General features: G+C 41.9%; 1 protein-coding gene across 1 annotated transcript in view; it reads right to left on the reverse strand.

Moving 5' to 3' along the window:
• Myrip (myosin VIIA and Rab interacting protein) overlaps positions 1-25,437 on the reverse strand; it is a 320,260-nt gene that overhangs the window by 173,251 nt on the left and 121,572 nt on the right. Inside the window, exon 3 of the mRNA XM_047532415.1 lies at positions 1,428-1,649. Coding sequence (XP_047388371.1) covers positions 1,428-1,649 — 222 coding nt within the window. The remainder of the gene's footprint in view (positions 1-1,427; positions 1,650-25,437) is intronic.

Below are 25,437 nucleotides of genomic sequence, written 5' to 3' on the forward strand. Positions count from 1 at the left end.
GCTGGTGCAAAACACACCATGAGTGAAAGCAAACCAGTTCATGGTCAGTTACCAGAATCTGGCCCAAAAGCCTAGATCCACAACTCTTGCGGTAGTTATTTCAAACCTACTCTTGTTCTTTGCAACATGCAGGTTTCTTGTTCAGAGTGCCTGGACTTACTCCAACTTTACTAAGATGTGGAAGGCATGAATGAACCTTTCTCCGTCTGCTGTTCCCAAACATATGCTCATCTACAATCAGTCTCCTTCCCTTTGTCACACGGTTCCCTCGCAACCCCCATGAACCTGCCACCTGGAGACTCAGATAGTTTCCTTGCTCTGAGAGTCAGGCATGCCCAGAACCTGACAGCACCCAGTCTTGGACACTGGCTGTGCAACAAACCACTCTTTGCTTTAGTTGGTGTCTCTGAGCTACTTTTTTCTTTACAGCTCAGAGACCACTTCACAAGGGAGCATAGTTAGCAGCTATTCTCATCAACTACCTCCATGGGAAAATACTAGGACTTGATATGTTAAAGGATATAAGCAAGAAACAGGGCAGGGGAAGGAAAGGGGGAAGAAGGAAGGACAAGACAGATGGGTAGGAGTGCCCGCCGGAGTGTATGCTCTCAGGACCAGCCAGGGCTCAGTTCTGCCCACTGTAACACAGGCATTATGGAAGGATGTCACAAACACGATCACAATGCACTCCACAGGGGCTAGGATCAGAAGACATTTTGCAATCTCAAAGAACAAATACCAGACACTGGCTTATCAACCTCAGCAGTGTCCAAACACTCAACATATTAAACAAATGCTGTCAGTCGCCAAGGGAGGGTGTGAAATGCCAGTCATCTTCACAAGGTGGTCATCATCTCCCCTTTCACAGTATTAAATCTTTTTTTTATCATTTACAATCTTGCTTTTATTTCTTGACCACTATTGCACTTTCTCCAAGCCCTGGAGCCAATCGCCCCTTGCTCAGTGTCCCCACAGTCAATGGGCAGACATGTACCGAGACCAATACGCAGTCATCTCCCTAAGTCCCTGATCATCAGCAGCCAGCCTAACTCAACTTCACATCTCCTGCATAATTGCTGCAGCATAATTCCTAAGAATCCAACAACATCTGCTTTGCAATGAACGAAGGAATGAAAGGATGAGACCAGATAAGAAATTTTAAAAGGACGAAGCCTGGCGGGAGCTGCATCTTTGGTTCCAACATGGCCCATACCTCTCCTCTGAAGTCACACCCAGGTGCTCCCATGTGGCCCCCGTCATCCTCTCCATGAAGGTCAACAGTTGTCCTTCATCACACCTCACCTCAGCAATCTCTTCACTGTAATCAGTACTCCAGGCGGATCTGTCAATCACTGTTGCACCTACCTGGTTGAAGGAAGTGGTGGGTGCCACCAGCCGAGACCCTGAGAGTGTGCCCAGCCACTCACCTGGCCTGCTGGCAGACACAGCAGACCCAAACTTTCTCATGCTTCTGGTAGGAGCAGCAGCTCTTGCAGACATTGAACTTGCAGTCCCCACAGCGGCGCTTGGTGTTGACCAGGAAGGTGAAGGGCGAGCAGCAGCGCATGCAGCAGTGCTCCACGAACTTCTGGTGCTTTGAGAGGATGCTGCACTTGCTGCCTTCCTCGTCCAGCTTCTGCTTCATCTCACTGGGAGGCCAGAAAGGGAGGGAAGAGGGCAAGAAGAGAAACAGCACATCAGGTAGGGGCCGTCTCCCCAAAGCAGCCAACCCTGGCCCTCCCAGAGGCAGAGACACCTTGTGGGATCTTCCTACAGAACAAAAGAATCCTGAAAGATCAATTCTTGACACCATGTCCAGAGGCAGACTCTAAAGATGGGCTGATATTGTGAAATCCTCTGTGTCACATTTCCCATTAGTGAACATGCATACCTTATTACTTACGTTTCAGAGATTACATGGAGAAACAAATTATTATAAAACTAAGCACATCACAGAAAAATAAAAGTCTTTCACTTAATTAATGCCCTTTTAGAAGAGCAGGAGATTACTTATGATAAAATGTCAATCCTCACAACAGCCTTACTGGGGATATGAAAATACCATTCTGGTCCTGTTTAACAATCCCTGGAAGCCGACATACAGATGGAGTAAATAAGGATTCTTCAGGTGACAGGCAGATCAGAGGTATTAGTGATTCAGGGCTGGAAAAAAGACAATCCTCTTCTTCCAGCAAGCTCATGGTCCAGTGGGCACACATCCCGCCATATTAATGCAAAATCTGACACCAGACACGTGCATCTCTCAGCTCAGAGAGAAGGAAAGGAGAAGCCCTGAGACCAATGATCAAGCCCAAGTGACTAAGTTACCCTGGGGACACTAACTGAAATAACAAGTCCCTCTGAATTGACCACTCTGGGTTGTTTTTCCCACTATAAAAATGGCAGCTGGCAAATAGGAATAGAAAAATTATTGTTTCTGCTATTATTATGATTTTTACTAGTATTTTACTTCTACTGTATTATTGTTATAATAGTAAAAACACTGTATATACCATACTATTCATCACTATAATAATTTGGTAGCAATATTTTTTTGCACCTAGTTTTGTGATTATGCAATTCATACTGGATATGTCCATGATGTATGTGGCAAACATTTTCTTCCATTCATGATGTGATTTTTGTACTTATGTTGTTTTTCGTCGTTTAGATTTTGAATTTTTCTGTAGTTCAATCTTTGCTCTCATGACCTGTAACTTTATATTTTGCTTAGGAAGGCAAATAGCACCCCACCTGTTTTTTTTTTTTTTTTTCCCACCTGTTTTTTATACCTACTCAATTAGCCCCCGTGGTGGGTTGACTGATAACCCCACAAAAGACAAGTCCACGCCCTAATTCACTGAATCCTGTAAATGTGATCTTACTTGGAAAAGGATGAAGACAAAATTAAGTTAAGGATCTTGAGATGAAATTATCCTGAATTATCCAGGTGGGCTTTAAATCCAATGAAAAGTGTCCTTCAAAAGACACACAGAGAAGATAATGTGAAGACAGAGGCAGACTTCAGTGATTTCCACAAGTCAATGGTACCAAGACTTGCCAGGGCCACCAAATGATAGGAGTGAGGCATAGACAGATTTCCCCCCGGAGCCATGGGAAGGCATGTGGCCTGCCAGCACCTTGATTGCAGACTTCTGGCCTCCAGAACAAGACAATAATTTTCCATTGTTTTTAACCTCCTACTTGCGGTAATTTGTTACAGCAGTCTGAGGTACTTTATTTACATATTTAAATGTAGTTCCCATTTACTAAGAAAGAAGGAAGGAAGGAAGGAAGGAAGGAAGGAAGGAAGGAAGGAAGGAAGGAAGGAAGGAAGGAACTGGGAAAAAAGTGTGGAGTCTTCTTTTTCTTTTGTACCTTTAGCAGTCCTATTAGATTCATCTTCAAAATGCATACTGATCTTTCAGGGTAAGCAATGTTAGCTGTCAGCATAAACACTTTGTTATGGTTTAGATATGAGGTGTACCCCAAAAACTCATGTAAGACAATACAAGAATGTTCACATAAGAAAGATGAGACTATTGGAGTTGTAACTTAGTCAGTGAATTAATCCACAGATATGAATTAATTGGGTGGTTACTATACTCAGGTAGATGCGGCTAGAGGAGACAGGTCACTGGGGGTATGACTTTGGGGTTTATATTTTGTCCCTGGGGAGCAGAACTCTCTCTCTCTCTCTCTCTCTCTCTCTCTGCTTCCTGGTGGCCATGTCCTTCCACCATGATGTTCTGCTTCACTTCAGAGCTCTGGAGTTGGCTGTCTATAAATTTTTCGTCTTTTAAATTGTTCTTGTCAGTTCTTTTGGTCACAGCAAGGCAAAGATGCAAGATGTTACCTGCTGCAGCAGGTAACCCAGCACACTGTTTTATGTTTGTAAACAGAACAAGTACTAATGATAAAAAGTATAGTAAATACATAAAGTTGTAACAGTTATTCTCATTATTAAGTATTGTGTGCTGGGCATAATCATCTGGGCTATACTTTTATATGACTGACAGTGCAGTAGATTTGTTCACAGCAGCATCACCACAAATGTGTGAGTAATATGTTAAGTTCCAGTGTAACAATGGCTATGCAGAACCAGATTATAAGAAATTTTCATTTCCATCTTAGGGGACCACTGTTGTGTATGTGGTCCATCATTGACAAAAACATGCGGCACATGACTGTATTAAGTTCTTTTTTAAATGTTTAGGTTCATTTTTAACCGATATATAAAAACATGCAAGCTACACACAAATTCTTGGAGGTGTTACTAGATGGCGTGTCTCCTAACTCTTGTTCCAGGTGCTCCTTTCCTTTGTGATTTGTCATTTGGATTAAATGACATCTCCAGCCAAGGTTGCTTTTCCTATACCTACACTTTTCCAGTGCAGATGTCTCACAGAAGCTATGCATTTGCTTTCTTGAGTTCCCACTCAGGGGTCCTCAATGCTAGGCCATTTCATATTTGTTGCTCTGCATGGGAATCGTATCACATGAATAATGAGATTTTGATCTTCAGTCCCCTTTGTGGTGGAGGCTTCGGTTCTGAGGTTTTCATTTATCATGCAAGACTCCTTTTCTTCCCAGGGATTCAAGCAAATATTACCTTCTTTGTAGTTCCCCTAAGCCAGGAGGTAGAAATTCCCTAGCGACCCCATCCACCCAGAGCAAGGCCCTTGCAGGAACTCATCTTCAGCTGCTTCAGAGGCTCACACCACCTGCCCATGCAGAAACTTTCTCTCTGGTTTTAAATCCCCTGTTCACATGTACCATATTCAGCTATGAGCTGAATATTTACGTTCTTCCCGCACAAGATACAATGTGGAACCCTCACCTTTGATGTGATGATTTTAGGAGGTAAGGTCTTTTGGAATAAATTAGATCAAGAAATTAGGCATGAGATTAATGCCTTTATAAAAGAGGCCTCAGAAAATTGCCTTGCCCTTCCCCTATAAGGAGACGCAGAGAGAAAGCGCCATCCGTGACCAATCAAGGACATGGGCCCTCACCAGATACTGAATCTGTCAGTGCCTCAATCATGAATATTCCCACCTCCAGAAGTGTGAGAAATAAATTTCTGTCATTTATAAGCCATCAGGTCTATGGTAATTTCTTAGAGCAACCAAAATGAACTAAGATATATGATCTGAGAATTTACTTTCATTTTTCCCCAACTTTAAAAAAATTGAGACACTATCCAGATACATAAAATTCATCCCCTTAGAGTGTACACCTCACCTTATTTCTGTGTGAGGACATAGCTGTATACATACATTTAATTCAGAAACTTTCATCTCATCAAAAAGAAACCAAATGTCCATTAAACACTCTTCATTCTCCCCTTCTCTCAGCCCCTGCAGACTATTAAGCTACTTTCTGTTTTAGGAATTTGCCTAATCTAATTTCATATAAAAGGACACACTGGCCTTTTATGTCTGATGTCTTTCACTTTGCACAGTGTGTTGAAGGTTGATCCATGATGTAGCATGCTTCACCACTTCATTCCTTTTTACTACCAAATAGCATTCTATTTATGGATAGAACATATTTTATTTATCCATTCATAAGCTGATTGACGTTTAGGTTATTTCTTTCTTTTTTTTTTTGAGCTATGGCAAGTAACACTGCTATGAATATCTGTATACAAGTTTCTGTGTGGACATATATTTCCATTCTAGGAGTGGAAATTCTGGGTCATATGGCAACACTAGTTGAAAAACTGCCGGACTGTTTTCCAAATGGCTACATCATTGCCAGCAGTAATTTGTGAAGGCTGAGATTCCTCCACACCCTCACCAACACTTGTAATTGTCTGTCTTTTTTGTTATAGCTCTCTTAGGGGATGTGAGGTGGTACTCATTATGGTTTTTATTTGCATTTCCCTTATGACTAATGATACTGAACATCTTTTCATGAACTTATGAGACATCTGCGTATCTTCTTTGGAGAAATGTTTATCCAAATCTTTTCCCTATTTCTAAATTAGATAACTTATTCTTTATTGTTGTATTGCATGTGTTCTTTATATATTCTGGAGACTAGTCCCTTATCAGATACATGATTTGGAAATATTTTGCCTTTTTATATTAAACCTCATGTTTTATTAATAGTGTTTGATAGTTAATGGCTGAATCTAGCATTATAAGGGGAGACAAGCACAAGTCAACTAATGATTATAGTGAAATAGAATATATGTATAATTGGTTGAATAAAATGCTTACAGGGGACAGTACAGAGGTGTTTTCTCAAGGAAGATCTGCTTCAGTCTCTCACATTCAGAGCACAATGAGCAAAGTCATTGACAGCTACAACATCTGTAAACAACATAAGAACAGTCTCAAATCGACTGGTTTCTATTATTGTTTCACAAACACTAAATTAAATGGGATAAAATATCCAGGAATAAAAGTCTTTGGGGATTAAAAAATCTCTGTGAACTCAATCCACAGAATTACTTGAGCTTTATGTTTCCTGACATCAGACTGCAAATTTCAATGGCATTTTAAAACTCACTGGGTGTCCAAAAATAAACTGTACCAAGCCTCTCCAAGTTTATTACAAGCAAATGAAGTATTTTGAGCCACAGAGTCAGTGGTGGAAAGGAATATCATCCATCTGAACCATTTGCTTCTTATTAGATTCTAATTCCCTGCAGTATCTCGTAGAAGTCATCAGGTAGGACTGTATGGGATAACTTATAGTGGTTGCTATGGTTCGAATGCCTCACCCAAAGTTCATGTGCTGGAAACTTAATCCCCAATGCCACAGTGTTGAGAGGTAGCACCCTTTAAGAGGTGATTAGGTCATGAATGGATTAATGTCATTATCACAGCAGAGGGTTAATAATGGCAAGAGTGGGTTCTGTTTTATTCAGCTTTTGCATCACTCTGACGAAAATATCTGGAAAGAACAACGTGGGGAGGAAAAGTTTATTTTGGCTCACAGTTTCAGAGGTTCTGTCTGTGGTTGGCTGACCTCAGTGCTTTGGGCCCAAGGTGAGGCAGAACATCATGGTGGAAGTGTGTGGTGGAGGAAAACAGTTCAGGATATGGTAACTGGGAAGCAAAGCAAGCTTCACTCATCAGGGACAAAATATAAGCCCCAAAGACATGCTTCCAGTGACCTATCTCCTCTAGCCACATGTATCTGACTATAGTTACCACCCAGTTAATCCATATCAGTAGATTAATCTCCTGATTATGCCACAACTCATAATCTAATAATTTCACCTCAGAATGTTCTTGCATTGTCTCACACATGAGCTTTTGGGGGGACACCTTGTATCTAAACCATAACAGGTTCCTTATAAAAGAATGAGTTCAGACCCTTCCCCTGCACACACACATGCTCTCTTTGCCCTTCCAAATTTCACCAAGGGATGATGCAGCAAGAAGGACCTCACCAGATGTGGGTCTCTTGACCTGAGGTTTCCCAGCCTCCACAATCATAAACAATAAATCTCTGCTCTTATAAATTATCCAGTATTGATATTCTATTATAGCAATACAAAATGGACTGAGACATTGGATAATTATAGAATCAATCCCAAATCATGCAAAATAAGCTACCGTCTTGAGATGTCCTGTGAAGGACCAGGCCCTCAAATGGTTAGACAAAAGAAAAGAGTGATGGATTTAGGATCTGGTGCAAGGGTGCATAGTCACTAATCAAAAAACCTCCTAATCTTTATGGGCTTCTTGTTTTCTGTGTGGCTGTTTTGATTACTGCTTCACAGTGATGCTGTAGATTTTTAGATAAGCAAAGAAACAAAAATCAAATACTAGTTATTCATTTGTACTGTCAAGAAATTCAGTGATCCAAGTATCCATAACATTTGATCATACTTTTTACATGTAAAGTTTCCTGTGATGGCATTTGGGCAAAAATGTTTTATACTTATTGGCTACTTAAGCACTGGGTAATAGTGGTTATAAGGTGGTTTTTATTTGCATTTGTCTAATAACTAAAAATTTCAGACATGTCTAGTCTGATCTGTAGCAATGTTTTCTAATATCTGGTCTACTCTCTTCTTGATAGATTGCTCTAGAGTAGCCAACTGAAAAAGCTTGTTAACATTGCATGGTCTCTTTTTCCAAGGCCAAGCCAACTGTAATAGGTTACTAATGGGTCAGTTGCTATGTGTTGAGAGGCTGCATGGAGACCCTATAGGACTTGTTGTCATGATGAATTAACAGTGTCCCAGGAATACAGCAGGGAGAAAGGATGGTATGCATGCCATTTGTTTGCTATGCTCTAATTTCCTTATCAAAGAGACAGGGATCTTTTATCCACAGCTAGGAGCCAGCACTTGATGGTCACAGGCACCACTGCTCAGACTGTCAATCATTCATTCAATTCACATTTATTAAGGGCCTACTATTCCAGATTCTGCAGATAAAAATTTTAAAAGATACGATTCCTCCCATCATGGAACATGTATTAAGGTGGAATTCAGATGATGAAAAGCTAAGTAAAACAAAACAATTATGAATCATAAGGCTCTTGACAACAGAATTAGTAGGAAATGAGACTGAGAATCACATGGGGGCCAATATTAGGGTGGAGAGAGAGGGCTCTTTCAGGAGGGGACATTTAAGGTAAAATAATAAGATGAGAAAGAGTAAGATAAAGGAAATAATCAACATTCTAGGTAGAGGATGGAGCAGAGGGCAAGAGTTTTTAGGGAGGCCAAGGAGCCCCAAGCTGAGGACATGGAAAAAAAGTTGGGATTCTATTCAAAGTGCAAGGAGAAGTTATAGAGGATTGTGGTGAGAGCAAGAGCAGGCCTCAGTTTGCAGTGGAAAATCAGCTGCTGTCAGGTGAAGGTCCACTCACAGAAGGCCCTGAGTGGGAGCATGGGGCTGCCATGGGAATCAAGGTAAGGGTGCCTGAGATTTCAGCCAGGACAGGAGCTGATGAGGGGGAGGTTAGTATGCTAGGCCTGGTAATGCCCAGGAGGGTGGAGAATCAGGTTTTTGGGTTATGTCACCAGGTGAACAGAGCAACTGTTCCGGAGACAGAGAAGACTAGGATGGGGAGGAACCTGATTTAGTAAAATCTGTGAGACACCTGAGGAGTAGCACCAGGAGGTCAACTGAATATATGTTTCAGCAGCTCAGAAGAGGGACTTGGGCCAGCTCTGTACATTTAGGAGCTACCTTCATAGATAACTTCATAAATATGGGAATAGATGAGCCACTCGTGGGGAGAGGTTGTAGCAAGGGAGAAACAGCGCCTGGGAACAAACTAGGTGAACCCCACACATTAAAACTCAGGTAAGAAAGTTGAAGAGGTGAAGCCTGAGAGACTGAGAAGGACGAAAAGGAAGTTCAAGAGCAGATGACTGTCTATGGGGGCAGAGAAGTGTCCACTGGATTTGGAGCATGGAGATCACGTGTCATCATGGGGGGGCGGTAGGCAGGAGCCAGGCTGTCATGTGAGGAGTGAATGTGAGGTTAGGTAGCGGATCGATCATGGAATACTTCTTCTAGCAATGATTTAAATGATTTTGAGAGCTGGACTCTAAGGAGTAGACCTGATTTATAGTATAATAACAATCATGATCATTTAAAAATAGGTTTTGCTGTTAATACGTCCTGGGTAATATCATTCTCATTGAGTAATTACAGGCAGAATCATTTTTGCTGCCCCCAATGGTGTTATAAAAAAATCAGTCAAGGCCAATAGAGCTCAGTATACCACAGATTTATGAGGAAAGAGAATAAACTGTAGACATTCCCGCTTTATGTTAAAGTTCATCAGAAACACCAAACATGCTGTGTGGTTAGCAGACATAAAGGGAGGCCATTTTTTAAGCCAGAAGCCAGAGTCTTCACTGCACCCCATACATCTCACTGGAGACTTGTTTGATGAGGTGCTGGGGAACCTCAGCCCCCTAAAATTCTGCAGGCAGTTGAGTAAATAGTGGACGCTGGGGAGAGGACAGAGTGCTGCTCTGCACCTCAGAGCCACATGCTATTCACTTCCTCAGAGCCTCTCTTCCTTCCTTTTTCTCTTCTTTCTTTCTTTCCTTTTCTTTCTTTTTTTGGAGGAGGGGGACATCTTGAAGAGCTTGTTGAAGAAATAAATGAGGAAATATAACTGAGGTGTGTAACACGGACCTAGAAAGTTAAAGCAACTCTGGAAACTTCTGGCACTATTTCAGTTCAAACCAGCTAAGCTTTCGTTCCACAAAATGTGCTCAGAAAAGGCTCCCACCTCACTACTGGGTCTTCTGGGATTCTGGGATATTTGGCCAAAATCCATTAATCATGATTCAATTTATGAATATCAGGTGAGTTGACTTGTTCATTTGACTTAAAAAATGGTATGGATAAAAAGTAATAGTTCCATGTCAGGTGTGGGGTCACACACCTATAATCCCAGTGACTTGGGAGGCTGAGGCAGGAGGATCACAAGTTCAAGGCCAGCCTCATCAACTTAGCAAGGCCCTTAGAAACTCCGTGAGACCCTACCTTTAAATAAGATATTTAAAACGGGCTGGGAACATGGCTCAGTGGTTAAGTACCCCTAGGTTCAATCCCTGGTACAAAAAAAAACCAAAACAAAACACCAAGTAATAGTTCAAATTACATCTATCACTAGATTTTTGTTGTTGTTGTTGTTATTTGTTTCCTGGGGGTGGTGGTGGTAAGAGTGAGAATATCTATAATCCTTTCTTGAAATATTTTTGCTAGTTACTATCTCTGTATAAAAAGAATAAAAACATTGAAAAAATTTGGGTCACTCAAAAAGCCACAGGAGAGAGTCATAGTTTATGTGGAACACATTCAACCTATAATTGATGAGAAACTGACAATCACAATAAGAAAAAAGGGTGACATGTTACATGCACATTTACATAAATTACTTCTGTGGAACCCGCTGAAGTAAATAAAAATAATGGAAACAGATAGTAAGCTCCATATTTAATAAAACCAAGAATTTCTTTCCTCTCTCCTCCAAAATAGACTATGGAAGATGTTCAGTGACATTTACACATCTGAAGGGAAGGTAGTGAAATCAGATGCACATCCATCCTGAGCTTGAGGGGGGAGAGAGTTCTTTAGTAACTGAAGAGAGCACCTTAAGGGCATTGCAATTCTTTCCTTGAAAGATGAGAAATGAGTGAATAGCCGGGTGACGAGAAAGATAAGACCTTCACACTGTAGACTCACATCAATAACACTGTATTTCAGAGTTGCAAAATAAATCTGGACTTTGGCCAGGAGCCTGTGAAAAAGAAAAGGAATAAAAAAGAACAGCTAGCCTCCAAGAAGGGGCACACTTCCAAGTCCTTGGGCTCCTCAGATCCAGTGGGAAAGTGTCTGGAGGACGTGTTCCCATGGGGCACTGCTTCCTGCCCCAGCTCTCTCTGTGCCTGCCCTTCAACACAGTCTCCACTGCCCCCAACCATCCCCACCCATCTCTGCTTCCCTGACTTGAGGGAAGACCCTCCTCAGAGACCCTGGGGTTCCACTAAGCACAGACGGACTCTCACCATCCCCACATCCTATCTTCACAACTCTGAGGAAGGGAGGCCAATCACATCTCCCACCTCACATCAGCCACAGTGCATAAAACAGATCAGGATCCTTCACTGAGGACTATGAGTGACTTCATCTGAGCAGGAGCCCAAGAGGAATGGAATTGTGAGGAACAAGAATACAAAGACTGATAGAGAATGTTCCAGATACGGACGAAGGAAGCTTCCTGTTCTGCAAAGTCAGGTTCCACCCATGTCCTGGGTGAAGGGCATACCTTGCTTCTTCCTCCACCACCCACTACTCTGAGTGCAGCCCAGTTCTTCTCTGGATTTACTCTAACAGAGACCATGCTAATCTTAAAGGAAAACTGATCCCTAAATCTTTATTAATCATTAAAATAAAAACATAGACGAGGTCATGAAAACCATGAATCATGATGAACCTATGACATTAAGACTCGTGAAAATCAGCACATCACATATTATTTTTTAAAACAGAGAAATAACAGCATCTAGTATATGGAAACAATGGTCTCACTGCCCTCTTTGAGGTATCGCTTGTTGGGCCAAGCCTCCTTCTTGCTTTTCCATGGTCCCCTGGTAGCACAGGCAGGGGTGGGGGCTGGAAGCTTGGATGCTATGCTTCCTAGACTCTCTTGCCTGTGGGTTCGGGTTAGTCCTGTCAGTGGGAGGCATCTGTGTGCAGCTCCGCAGGGAAGGGCGGTGCCATGGCTCTGCTTTATGTCCCAGTGGAGGGAGAAGTCGGTGAGCGAACAGCCTCTGTCTCTCCTTGCTGATGGGAGTGCCTTCAGTATCAACGCCTTCACCAAGCAAGTGTAGCCTGGCAGGGTGCTGGTCCTGCTCCCTTTTCTCCTCCAGCCCTGAAGGCAGAAGCAGACTTCCTCAGTTCCTGCTATCCTCAGGATAGCATCCTGTTTTTCCTGTTCCTTCTCCAGCTCTTACAATACTTTGGTAATTGATTCCCTGAATTTAACAGTCTTCATGTCAAATATGTGCAGGATTTCTGTTTCCTGGATGGCCGCCGGGATGGTCCATCTTTGGAGAGCCAAAGTCATATATGGTCACATCCAAAGGTTTTTAGAGTCCCCCACCCCATGGCCTCCTTGACATCTGCACTTTTGATCACTCTGTTTTCCTGATGCCTGTGACCCCCCTCAGAGCAACTGGTCTTTTCTTCAGAAAAAGACACATTTCATTATTTCTTTCCCAGAGTCTGCTCCTTGATCCTCATCTTTCTTGTTCTATATCCCCCCACTGAGGGACATAATCCACATGTGTGTCATAAATGACTCTCTGTGCCAGTGCTTCTCACATCTTCAGTCTCAATTTTTCTTCTAAGAGGTATACCTGTCTAGGGACTTAGGTATTTTTCCTGGAGTTTGTAACTGCCAATAGCTTCCAGGTCACTATATTACGTGGAACTGAAATAAAAATATCTAAAAAACATTGATTTTTTTTCCAACCCCATATTTTTCCCCAAAGAGTGTAACTTCTATTCAGAGGCCCTTCTGGAATCTTAGGACTCAACCTCAACTTCTCCACTGTTCTTTCTTCACATCTGCTCTTAATCCTGTATCAAACCCTCTCGGTTTGGCCACTAAAATACCACTGCACACATCTCTCCTGCTGCTGCTCTGGCCTTGCTCAGGCTTAGCATCCCCCGCCTGCACCACCACACTAGACCCTGTTCCCATGGAGATGGGAGCAGGGCTCTCTGACTCAAAAACCCCTGCCTGCCTCCACCACTACCCAGCAACATTTGATGGTACCTACTGGAGACTATGAACTTCCCATCCCTATGTTTGCCTGAGATCTGCCCTTCTTGTACTGTGACCTTCCCCCTTTTCCTTACTGGCAAATTTCTCCTCTTTTCTCTCTAACACCCACTTCAAATGTCACCTTCTTTACCAATTGTTTAGGCTTCTGATATTTTGGAAAACGTGTGGGCAAAACAATCAAACATTTGACCAGCTCTTGCTTTGCATCTGTAAATTTTGAACGTGCACCTGGTAAGACTTTCTGCTCTTTGCTTTTAATTTACAGGAAATAAAGCACCATAGGAAAGTTAAAATAAAATACTCAGACATGCAACAAACAGCAATTCTCACATTGTTGTCCCACCAAGGGATAGGACTCTTCTTCTTTATTTTTGAATAAGAGATTTAAATTGATGGCAGGATTTAAAATGTTTTTATTCCCCATTCACACACTAATGTAAAAGTTTCCACAGTCCAAGCCTTGGAAGAGCACATACACACAGCCTCCAGAGTTGGTCAAAACCTGTCTCACGTGGCATCCACAGAAATAGATGTTTTTACCCTAGAGAATTTTCTTCCTGTTGTTGAGCTTATGGATGTAGATCTGACCTTGAGCAAAAAAAAATCTATCTCCCAAGAGAAATGGAGCTGTCATCACTCTCTGGCTTGTTGCAAACAAAATAAAAATGTTCCAGACTTCAATCTCTCACTTACCTAGGCTGAATATAGGCTCAGAGGATCTCTCTAGCTGACATCATCACGTACTTTCTGACATTTAATGCATCATGCATTGTATGTGAGCTACTGTTTAATTCTATTAATATTTGATTTGTCCATCCAAAAGAGAATATTAGTGAAGGTAAATGTCAGTTGTGGAGAGATGCCAGATTTCACTGTGAGAGCCGTTAACAGCATTTACCCCCAGACGCCCATCCACAGCTGATCCACCCAACCTGTAACTCCCTAATCACTGCAGAGAGAACTACCTTCTCCAAATTTAAGTTCTAAAAGAAAACAATTGAGAAACCTAGAGAACATGAGAAAAAAAATCTTAAAATATTACATTTCTTTGACTTCTCCTTTATCAGAGCAAGGAAGGTAAAACCCTCCTTGCCTTATTTATGCTTTTATTAAAAAAAATGGAGATTACCTTTGTGGAATGCCTACTACGTGTGAAGCATTTGGCAAAATGAATCCCCACAAAACCGGAGTAGGAGGGGCTCCCCACTTTCCTCAGCTTGCTCTTTGGAGGATGTTCACATGTGGCTGTCCATTTGCATTTGGGTGATAAACAGCCCTGGGCATGGGTGGAGTCCCTCCGACCACACAGCTTCCAGAGATGTGTTATGTAAGCAATGTGCAGGCTACATGGCATTGGAGAGGTATACTAGAAACCAGTTTTAAGAACACAATATACAGATATCAAAATTGGAAATTAGAAAAATCAGAGGGCCCAGAAGTGGGAATGTGTACTTTACCTTTCCAATGAATCATTTGATATATTGTGCTCACAACTTTTCTTGGATGTATCCATCATGCTTGCAACTGCCACACTGTATGCACAATATCTGAAGTCAAGGAAAACTTTATGATTTCCTAGCATAACCCCCTCATCCCACAGACAGACAGGTAACAGGCCCAAAATAACATGTGCCAGATCATACATCAGGGGACTCGTCTGCTTGTCTCTCTTTCTAGTGGGTTTTATCAAACAGACACTGGCCTTGGGGCAAAGGCACCACCAAGTCACAAAACACAAAACTGGCTTGGTGATTTGTTTGGAGGCAGTGCCATCACTGTGTGAACACTTGCAGCGTGTTCAGACCTAGAACGTAGAGCTGGCCACATGCCTAGGCTGGGTGGAATCGCCTCTCTTTAAAACTTAAAAATTTTCTCTTTTTACTTTTCAAATTTCTTTTTTATTGTTGTTGTTAAAAAACTAAGACACACACACAGGGTCAGTGTTTTAGTCAGCTTTTTCCACGATGTGACCCAAAAACCTGACAAGAACAATTTTAGAGGAAGAAAGTTTACTTGGGGCTCATAGTTTCAGAGGTCTCAGTCTATAGATGGCTGACTCCACTGTTCTAGGCCCATGATGAGGCAGAACATCATGGCAGAAGGGCAAGGAGGAGAAAAACAGCTCAGGTCATGGAACCAGGAAGCAGAGAGAGAGGGAGAGAGAGAGAGTCAGGGGGAAAGGGAGATCCACTCTCCAGGGACAAAACATAAACCCCAAAGGCACACTCCCACTGACCCAGCTCCTCTAGCCAGACCTTGCTTGCTTACAGTCACTACCATTAATCCTATCAGGGAATTTTTGCACTCATTAGGGTAAGACTTCCACAACCCAGTCACTTCACCTCTAAACCCTCTTGCATTGTCTCACTCATGAGCCTTTGGGGGAAATCTCTCATCTAGACCACAACAGCAAGGATCATCAATATCATTGTCTCCCACCTCCACCTCGACATTTTGTCCCACTGGGAGATCCTCAGGGTAATGACATCGCCAATGATAACAATGCCTCCTTCTAAAATCCCCTGAAGGACCCACATGAGGCTGTTTTATAGTTAACTTTTTAAAAAATAAGAAGTACATTCTAAAATGGTGATAAAAAGAAGAGTTTGTATAGTAAGTGTACAAAGTAGTAACATAACTGTTTATTACCAATGGCAAATATTGTACACTATACATAATTATATGTGCTGAACTTTTAAATGACCAGCAGTGCTATAGATCTGCTAACACCAGCATCACCACAAGCCCAAGCAATGTGTTGTGCTATGACATTGTGACTGCTACAATATCATTAGACCACAGAATTTCTTACTGCCATTATAATTTATGGGACCACAGTTGTGTACATGGTCTGCTGTTGACCAAAATGTTGCTATGTGGTACATAACTGTATAAGTAATGAAGTACAATTTGATTTCAGAAATAAATTCAATTGAGTAATTTAAATAATTGTAACTATTTTTTGACTATCAATGTCTAAAAATTCATAATAGATAAGCTTAAATTGATACTATACATATTGATTCAAATACAGAAACACTTAATAATCTTAAAACATGCCCATTCAAAACATATACCCTCATTACCCCTAATATATATTAATTGCTTTGTTCCCTAACTCCTCTAATGTTCAAAAAGTTTTTTCTCACCAAAATAGAGTCATCTTTAATTAGTCTGAACCACTTATTACACTTCTGGCAACTTGCATTTTAAATATATTTTATATACACTCTCTAACAAAAAGGAAAAGATTGAATTGGTTCCTTTATTTGTAGAGTATTCGTTCATTCTTTTGTTCATTCACTTATCAGGTACATTAAGCTCCTATTATGTGCCTGGCTCTCTGCCAGATATTTGGGACATAAAGCAATCATAACTTAGCTTAGGGAGCAGGCTAAGACAGAGCTACAGAACAAAGTCTGAGGTGCTGTAGGTAGGTATGTAAAAACACCAGGTGGCAGAGGTAGGTCAGGAAGGATGCACAGGAGTTACCAGCAGGAGAATGGAGGAAGACACTCTGGGTGCAGAAGATAACTCATGCACATGTTCAGCTACATGTCTGAGCATGGTGTCTTTAAGAAGTGATGAGTGGTTGACACAGTGGTCGGGGTCAGAAATAGAGGGGAATCAGTTGGAGGATGAGAGGTCCGTGGCTGACTCTAATGTCACACTAATGAATGGACATAAAAAAAGTAAATGATAAGAAGAAAATGAGAGTCTTCACTGGGCAGTGAGGGGCATGATGCCATCGGATCTGTTTTGCAAAGTGGAACTCCTGACACAGAACGGAAGGAAGGTTCTAGTGGGATCAGCACAGAGATACTGGTTGTCTTTTTGCAACAGTGATGGTTACTGAAGCTGAGGTCATATGTGAAGATCAGGGTGATGAAAAGAAGAGGAAGAAACCAACTTGAGAGATTTTAAAGAAGCAGATCTAATAGAATGTTGGGGTTCACAGGGGTGAGAAGCTGAAAATGGCAGTGAGATTTCTGCTGTGGACCATTAGGTAGGTCGGCAATGTGGACTGTTATTTGGGATCATTTCTTTCCAGTCTTTTTCTCATGCTTATTTTTTTGTAACCAATATCTTGAATTAATTGTCCATGATACATTGCACATGAATTAGAACAAATAAAAAAAAATTTAAAAAAAGTTAAAAAAAAAAAAAAGAAGAGTGGCTTCTCTTTGGGGAATCATTGAATCGCTACAACTACTGGGTCTCTAGAAAAGACGAAAGCCTTGAGAACAGGAGGACCAAGGACCATTCCTGGCCAAGTCTGGACCAGGGATGTGGCAATGGGAATAGAAATGGTAATATGGGCATGGATGACGTGATAACAAAAACATGTGAGTGTGCTTGAGGTCCAGAACGTCAGGATACAGGAAATGAGGACTGCAAAGACCACAGACATCTTCAGTGTGCATGACTCATCTGGTAAAGAGATCATCCTGCAGATAGGAAGAATAACGTCAGAATGAGGGCCAGGTGAGCGCATGGTGTGTTTAGTTCTGACTCACTGAACACACAATTTAGCATATGAAAAGCAAGAAAGCAGACTAGCACTCCAGAGAGAGAGAGAGAGAGAGTATATCACACACATGGCTTACATCACTGTGCCATCATTATAAAAGTGAGAGCAGAAAAAGAGGGGCAGAGTGGGGATGGGGGGAGGAAAAGTAACAGAAAGAGACAAACATCATTACCCTATGTACACTTATGATTACGCAAGTGGTGTGACTCTACTTCGTGTACAACCAGAGAAACAACAGTTGTACCCCATTTTGATGAATCAAAATAAAGAAATAAATAAAAATAAATTTTAAAAATGTGGGAGCAGGTTCTCTGCTTCTCAGTAGCTTTCTGAGGGTTAATAAGTGGTGCTGAGGGCTGAATATTGGGAATTACCAATAGTTAGGGTGCAAAAGAAGAATACATAAACCGTGACTAAGAAATCTGCCAAGGAGTTGAGACAGATATAATGCAGTAACATGGTAGCCACAGAAGAGGCATCTTTAAGGGGCCACAGGAAACACAGCGCAGTTCATGCACACCTTGTTGGACAATGGCTGGAATCTTTCATACATAAAGAGGAAGCTTCTAGTTTAAAGTTCACGTAAGTCTGAACTCCAGATCTGCATAAGAATTCATTCCTGCCTCTTTCTACTTATCTCTGCTACTTGACCAGTGAAATACACAGTAACCCAGCTATGAATCAAGGGTCACAAATCAGCAAAAAACAAATGAAAAAATGTCTTAATATGGTGATTACTCATTAGGCTAAACGATGAGAAGAGGGAATGCCTTCGTATCAAACTTCCACATTTTAACCTACTAAGTTGACAAACACATTGAACCTTTCTCCAAAAGTTCTTAAAGTCTGGCCCTATCAAGTAAAACTGGAATTCCCAAACTAACTGAATTTCTTGTCTAGCATTGCTTACATCCAGGAAAAAAAAAAAATTAAATAATTTCTTTAAGTTTCTTGGATCTTTTCCAGGAAATCTACCTCATTAAATAGATTAAGGAAATTGTGCGAAGTTACCTTAAGTATCTTTATAAGCAAACCTTTAATTTTTTTATTGTTGTTAAGTACTCAAATGAAACAAATAGGGATTCAAATACATGCACAGGATATTCAAAATAATACAGAACCAGCAGCTGGTAGGGGAATGGGCTAAGAAAGGCTGTGGTCTCAGCCAGTGTTAGCTTCAGCCTGGTCCCACGGGGAGCTCCAGCAACGAGTCGTCCAGCTGAAGAAAGAGGGCTGAGTCTTTGTATCCCCACCTCAGCCAGTCACTGGCAAAGATCTTCTCTTGCAGAGGAGTGGAGGCATAAAGGAGCAGATTCTTTGGGGTGGGCGAAGGTTTGAAGAGTCTGATAAATGCACAGAGCTGCCCGCAGCAACTGAGGTTGGCAGTGAAGAGCCAGTGGGGAGAGAATAGAAGTTACTAAAATATCAAAGTGGATGTATAACAGGCAAGAGGACACCCAGGTCTGAGACTGAGAGGAGAAACCCAGGCAGAAGACATAAATGGAGGTATCTCCAGCATAGGGAGAGGATGAGATTATCCAAGGAGAGTGGTAAGAAGAGAAGCCAGAAGCCAGAAGCAAGTCACCTACCTGCCTGAAGGCCAGTAGACAAGGCAAGAAGAAACCAGGAGGAGGTGAGGCATGGGATAAGAACTCTTCAAGGACGGCATGGTTGCTTTATAAGATGGTACCAAGAGGTCAAGCAATATACAGACCAAAAGGTGTCCATTTGGGTAATTAAAGTCATTGACCATAGAAAGAGCACTCTCAGTGAAGTGCAGGGGTAGAAGCTGCACTGCAGTTCAGAGTTGTTTATGAAACAAATTTTATTGACTAAATTAAAAAATGGATATACTATGACAGTAGGTTAGAGATGCTCTGCTTTATTTTTTAGTATCACCATAACAATAACTTTAAGAAACAAAAGGTACAAAATTAAATCACTTGCCAAGGGCAACTGTAGATACACATGAGGGCTGAAGACGGGGGCAGAAGACTGCCAGGCTGTCCAGGTTCAGGTGCTCACCAAGACATGCCACTATGCTCACCCTGTGGCATCAAACCCAGGCCAGAGTCTGGCTCCCTCAGAGAGGGTAATAGGGCCCCCTGGGGCACCTTCTTTGGTCAAGGCCTGCCATGGCACTGCTGGTTCCAGAATCCCTGTTGCTGAGGGAGGCATTCTAGGGATTCTGCTGTCACCTCTGTGAAAAATGAGCCTGAAATATCACTTACGAGTATGTCTGACCATGATCAAAGCCTCTCTCGTCTGTCTGTGCAGCAAACTCTGTCCAGCTCCCCACCTTCCCAGTAACTGACCACAAATGACCTCTTGACACTTGCTCTGCAGGGCTCTTAGGTTGAGTACAGGGACCTGCAACAACCCTGAATCAATTCATAACCCAATATCTGCTCACACTGCAGTCAGATTTTCTTATGCCCAACCTATCTATCTTCAGAGCTGATCAAGCAAACTCAATAAAATGTAAGCTTATAGTTAGAACTAAAAGATTCTTCATAGAACCCTGCACAGTTATGGGAGGAATCAGTGAGGACAAAATGCAAATTTGGAAGGTAGAATTTTTCTTAAACTTGTGCTTAGCAAAATGGACTTATTAAAAGTTGGGTTCATCTCTTATTCTTAGACAGACTTTCACTAACTACCAAAGTCCCGCTCAGAAAGTCATATGGAATGGATTCTATTTCTCTGTGAAGATCACCAGCTCCCCTGGGTTCAGGGTCTGAGTATGTGGAAGAGCAGGACAGATCAGACACTCTGGCCCAATGAAGATGTGGCTCTAATTCATCTGGACAAGAGTTGTAAAGCAAGGCCAATATCGCGAATTCACTGTTTTTTTTTTTTTTTTTCTCCCAATAAAAGCTCCAAATTGGACTTTTATGTAAACTTTTCATTTCAAAACACAAGGATCAAACAAAATATGTATGCCTGGACTAAGGTCTGCAGTCACCTGTATTTTAGCCCCATTACAGAATACTTCCACGAGTAAGACCTCCCTGGAAGACAGGAGCTACCAGAGACCACTATGGAGGGAGGAAGAGGAATTGGAGGGAAAACTCAAGGCTCAGAGTCTTGATTGCACATGAGAGTAAATAGGTCAGAGGAGGGATGGCGGCCTAGGGAATAGTGGACTCTGGATATTGGTCTAGGTCTCCCATGTTCGCAACCCACATTTGTTCCTGCTGCTCCACATTATCTTCAGCATCCTAAGGTGGGTAATTGTTCTGCTCCCAAGACCCTGTGGATTTTCTGCTGAATGCCTGGATGCTTTCAGGAAAAAAAATTATGCAAAGTGGGACTCAACAAAACTTAAAACCATTATTTTGGTCAATTGTGTAAACTGCTTCACATTAAATGTTTTTTTTTTTTTTGAGATTTCTTTGGCACAGAGATAGAACTCAAATATATTATACCTAAGGAGCCTTTTAAGACAATATTTTGATCTTGGGAATTCTGGAAATGTTTACAGATCATTAATTCTCATATGGATAAAACTGGCAAAAAACACATTTATTTAAGTCATCACACACTTTCACAGGAAAGCAAACACAAAAAGCAGCCCCTTATAAATATCCTTCCCAACATCAGCATCTTTAGGAATGCCCATCTTTATGAAAATGAGGTTATGGTTATGAGTAAATCTAAAGCTTCATTACAGCAATAGATTTTCGTGCTTCTGGCACTGGGAGCTAGCTGTGCTTAGAATACAAACCGGACAAGAATGAGGAAAGAGGTGAAAATTCAAGCATCCTTTATGCTTAAAACTAGTAAGCTGCTCACTGACTCTCATATGTGCCCTCCTACCTAAAATTAGAATAGGTAACTTCCATAGGCATAAGAACCTTTACAGAAGCAGATTCCCTTTAGCTGTACAGCAATGACATGTAGCTGAGGTTGGCAGTGACCATTTCTTCATTTTAGAAATCGGAAAACCAAGGAATGGAGAGGTTGAGAAACTTCTTCATCTCACAAAATTAATGAGTGGAGCAGCCTGTGATTTCATCCAAGGCCCCACCCCAAAGCCTCAGGTTTTCTTTCCCACAGTAGACCACTTCCCATTGAGTCCATGGAAAACAACAAAGAAGTTGAGGTTTTCTCTTTATATTATGTTGCTGCTGGGTGAGAACACATGCTCTAATTCCAGGGGAAGATTTCCAACAAATGCTCCAGTCTTGAGTGACATATGTATGGTTCAGACTCCTAAAACCTGTGTGTTGCATTTGGTAAGATACATCTGTGGACTGTTTCCATTGGAATAAAAGGTGCCTGCATGGCAGAGCCTACTATGTAATGGCTCCCCTGACACACCATGAAAGCAAGGTTCTGGTAGGATTCTTACTTCTCCATGATCGATGCAAAGAATAATGAATGGAAATACAAAAATGTGATTCCTCCATGTTCTGTTTGCCCCACCTAGAACTCCTCCAGTAAGGAAACACTATGAAGAAAGGTGTAAGGAGGGGAATGTGGGGTCACCTGGAAGAAACAGAAAAGAAGTGATGCAGCAAACAGCAACAGTTCAGCCAGGAATGGCAAGAAGAGAGCTTTGTCCCCTTTGTAAGTGTAGATGAGACACACCTTGAGAATAGCTGGCAGGGGAGGAAGCAGAGCATGATACAGGTGTAATGTGGCTCTCCAGACTAACAGAACCAGTAGGAGATGTGTGTGTATATATATACACACACAAAGACACACATGATTGATTATAAGAAATTGACTCATGCCATTACGGAGGCTGAGAAATCCCCTGATCTGCAATCTATAAGCTGTAGTTTCCAGGAAAGCTAGTGATATAATTCAGTTCCAGTAAAAAGGCCTGATAAATGAGGGAGCCAATGGTTAAATCCCAGTCCAGAGCAGAAGATGAGATGAGATGTTATACCTTAATCTCTGAGGCAAAGAAAAATAAGGGAGGAGGAGGCAAATTCTTCCTTCCTCTGCCCTCTGTTGTATTCAGGCCCTCAATGAATAGGATGATGTCCACCCGCACTGGGGAGGGTCATCAATTTCACTGAGTCCACTGATGCAAATGCTACTCTCATCTGGAAAAACCCACACGGATGTACCCAGAACAAAGTTTGACCAAATGTCTGGGCACCCTGGGGTCCAATCAAGTTGACACATGAAATTAACCACCACAATAGACAACTGTGGCAAGATGAAAACACACAATGTATTACACATGGAGTTCTCTCCATGGACTTCGGTACTCCAGGATTTTCATGGCTATTGGGTTTTATTTCATTTTTACTGAGCTCTTTGTTCTTTGCGGTGCTAGAGATCAAACCCAGGGCCTCACATATGCTACGCAAGTTACTGAGCTACATCCCCAGCCTTATTTCATTTTTAATATGCGTGGCTATTTATAAAGTTGTAATAAAAAAAACAACATGCACATTCAAACATAGAACATATTAAATTTTAATATTTTGAAACTACCAGGGGTTTAACCTTAGCTGTCAGGGTCATTTGTCACTCTGTGCTGGGTAGATGCAGAAGAAACTGCTCCTGACACCTACACTGAACTGAAGAACATAACTGAAGTTGTGAGATAAGCTATAAAGAGTGTTGCCATTTATAACTGCTTATCTGTATGTACTCACATCCCCATGATATTAAGAAATCAAACAGAAAATACACATAGAAATAAACTGGACATTAATATCATTAAAAAACCATTTCTATATGTCCTGATTTCAAATAATTATACTCCTTAGTATGACTTCACTTCATTGTTTAATTGATGTAATTTATGAGTAAATACACATTAGCATATATAGAGTAATGTACAGAAATGAATATCACTTTTAATCTTTTACCTATTGAGAATCACCTTGAGGTTTTATTTTTAAAACGAGTTCCTCTTCTTAGATTGAAAGTCACTGAACCTTTTTATACCTTGAGGCTGTAGTTTTCGAGTTTTTAAATTCTGTACATTAATTTACTTATTTTTTATTTTTTTTGCCTGGAAGAACTTCTAAAGTTGGAGTAGGGATTTATCATCATTTATATGCCTCAGGATCTCTATGTTCCTGTTTCTAATTCTGTCTGTGAAGACTGGCTCATTAAACAAAAGAAGAGAGAAAGGATTCAGGGCAGAAACTGCATCTGTCTTCAGCTGCTTTGCCTCCCATGAGCTTAATCATAACGCAGCAGGTGTCCAGGTCCAAACGGGGGTTTGGGCAAGCACAATGGGAAGTCACATTGTTCCTGGAAGAGTGACAAGCTCAAGGACCAGGTATGACGCTCGTACTTAAGCTAAGATTAGATTGTGTTAATATTCTTCCATACCCAGGCAGCCTAAGACACAGACCCAGAAGAGAACCCCAAGCCGTAAATGACAGTGAAGCTAGGTCACTTCAGAGGCGGGGTCTTGTTTAAGGACAGGAACTTCATTTTTAACTGGGCCAGTGCTTCCCAGTTAAAATCAAGACCATGCTTCTCCAGCAGCCCTTGCAGAGATGTGGCCATGTGACTAAGTTTTGTCCATAAAAGTGGAAGTGATGTGGGGACATAGAGAGCTTAGAGAGAGCTCCCTCAGCTTGGTGGGGCACCTGTTTTGTCTTTCTGCTTTTCCTCCCCCACCTCACTCTGTTCATGTTGGCTCAAGCTCTGGTTGCCATCTTGATCTATGAATTGACCTTGGGAAATTGGATCAGAAACCTAGGAGCTTGGGCAAAATACCCGAGATAATTCACTTAAAGAAAGAAAGGTTTATTTTGACTCAAGGTTTCAGTGGTTTGAGTCCATGTTTTAAGCCTGTGGTGATGCAGAACATCATGGCTGGGAGCATGCCCACCTCATGGAGTCCCAGAAGCAGGAAGAGTCAGCATGCTCATGTCCCCTTCAGAGCCATGCCCCAGTGGAGAAAGGACAAGGGAAGGATGGAAAGGGAAGGTTGAATGATGGAGGCAGAGTGGCAAGATTCAGAGCAACGTGGAATGAGGCGGCAAGAAGGGATGGCACCAGCAGGGCTCATACAAACCCAGAGCCTCCTGATACCTTGACTGTGGTGGCAGGAGCAGGGGAGGCACATCAGTTTACAGCCACCAAATGGGGCTAGAGAACAAAGGCAAAGCATAGCACACAAGAACATCCTAAACCCACTGCGGGGTGGGGTGGGGCAAAAGGTGGGTCTGGAAAACGATCCTGGGAAGGTATTTTTCTTTCTGTGAGTCTTCCAGCCTCACTAGTGCACTATGGGCTGTTCTGTTCTATTCTTAGAACCAACTGGAAGAAAGTAGGTCTATAAGGAGTCCTCATTTCACAGGCTGGTGGGATTTGGAAATGGTCACTGCTACTTGTCACTTCTGTGGCCAGGGCTCCTCTACCCTTTCTCCTTTCCTCCAGGCCCTGGACCCTGAGGAAGCTCTGCTGCACTGTAGGTGCCTCTCTCAGAGGCAGCTTTCCATGAGTTCCGGTGGCCCTAATTCCTCAAGTCTTCATACTGCTCATTGGTCCAGCAGAGTTTCCAGAAATCTGGCTCTGGGCTGCCCCATTCCCCTGAGCTCTTGCTTGCCGGCACATGGGGCTCCACTGTTGGCTTGCCTTTGAGTGGCTGCCTATCTGTCTTTCTCATCTGATGTTGTTCCTTCCTCTGA

This window comes from Sciurus carolinensis, chromosome 17 (genome assembly GCF_902686445.1).
Source record: "Sciurus carolinensis chromosome 17, mSciCar1.2, whole genome shotgun sequence".
Taxonomy (NCBI): domain Eukaryota; kingdom Metazoa; phylum Chordata; class Mammalia; order Rodentia; family Sciuridae; genus Sciurus; species Sciurus carolinensis.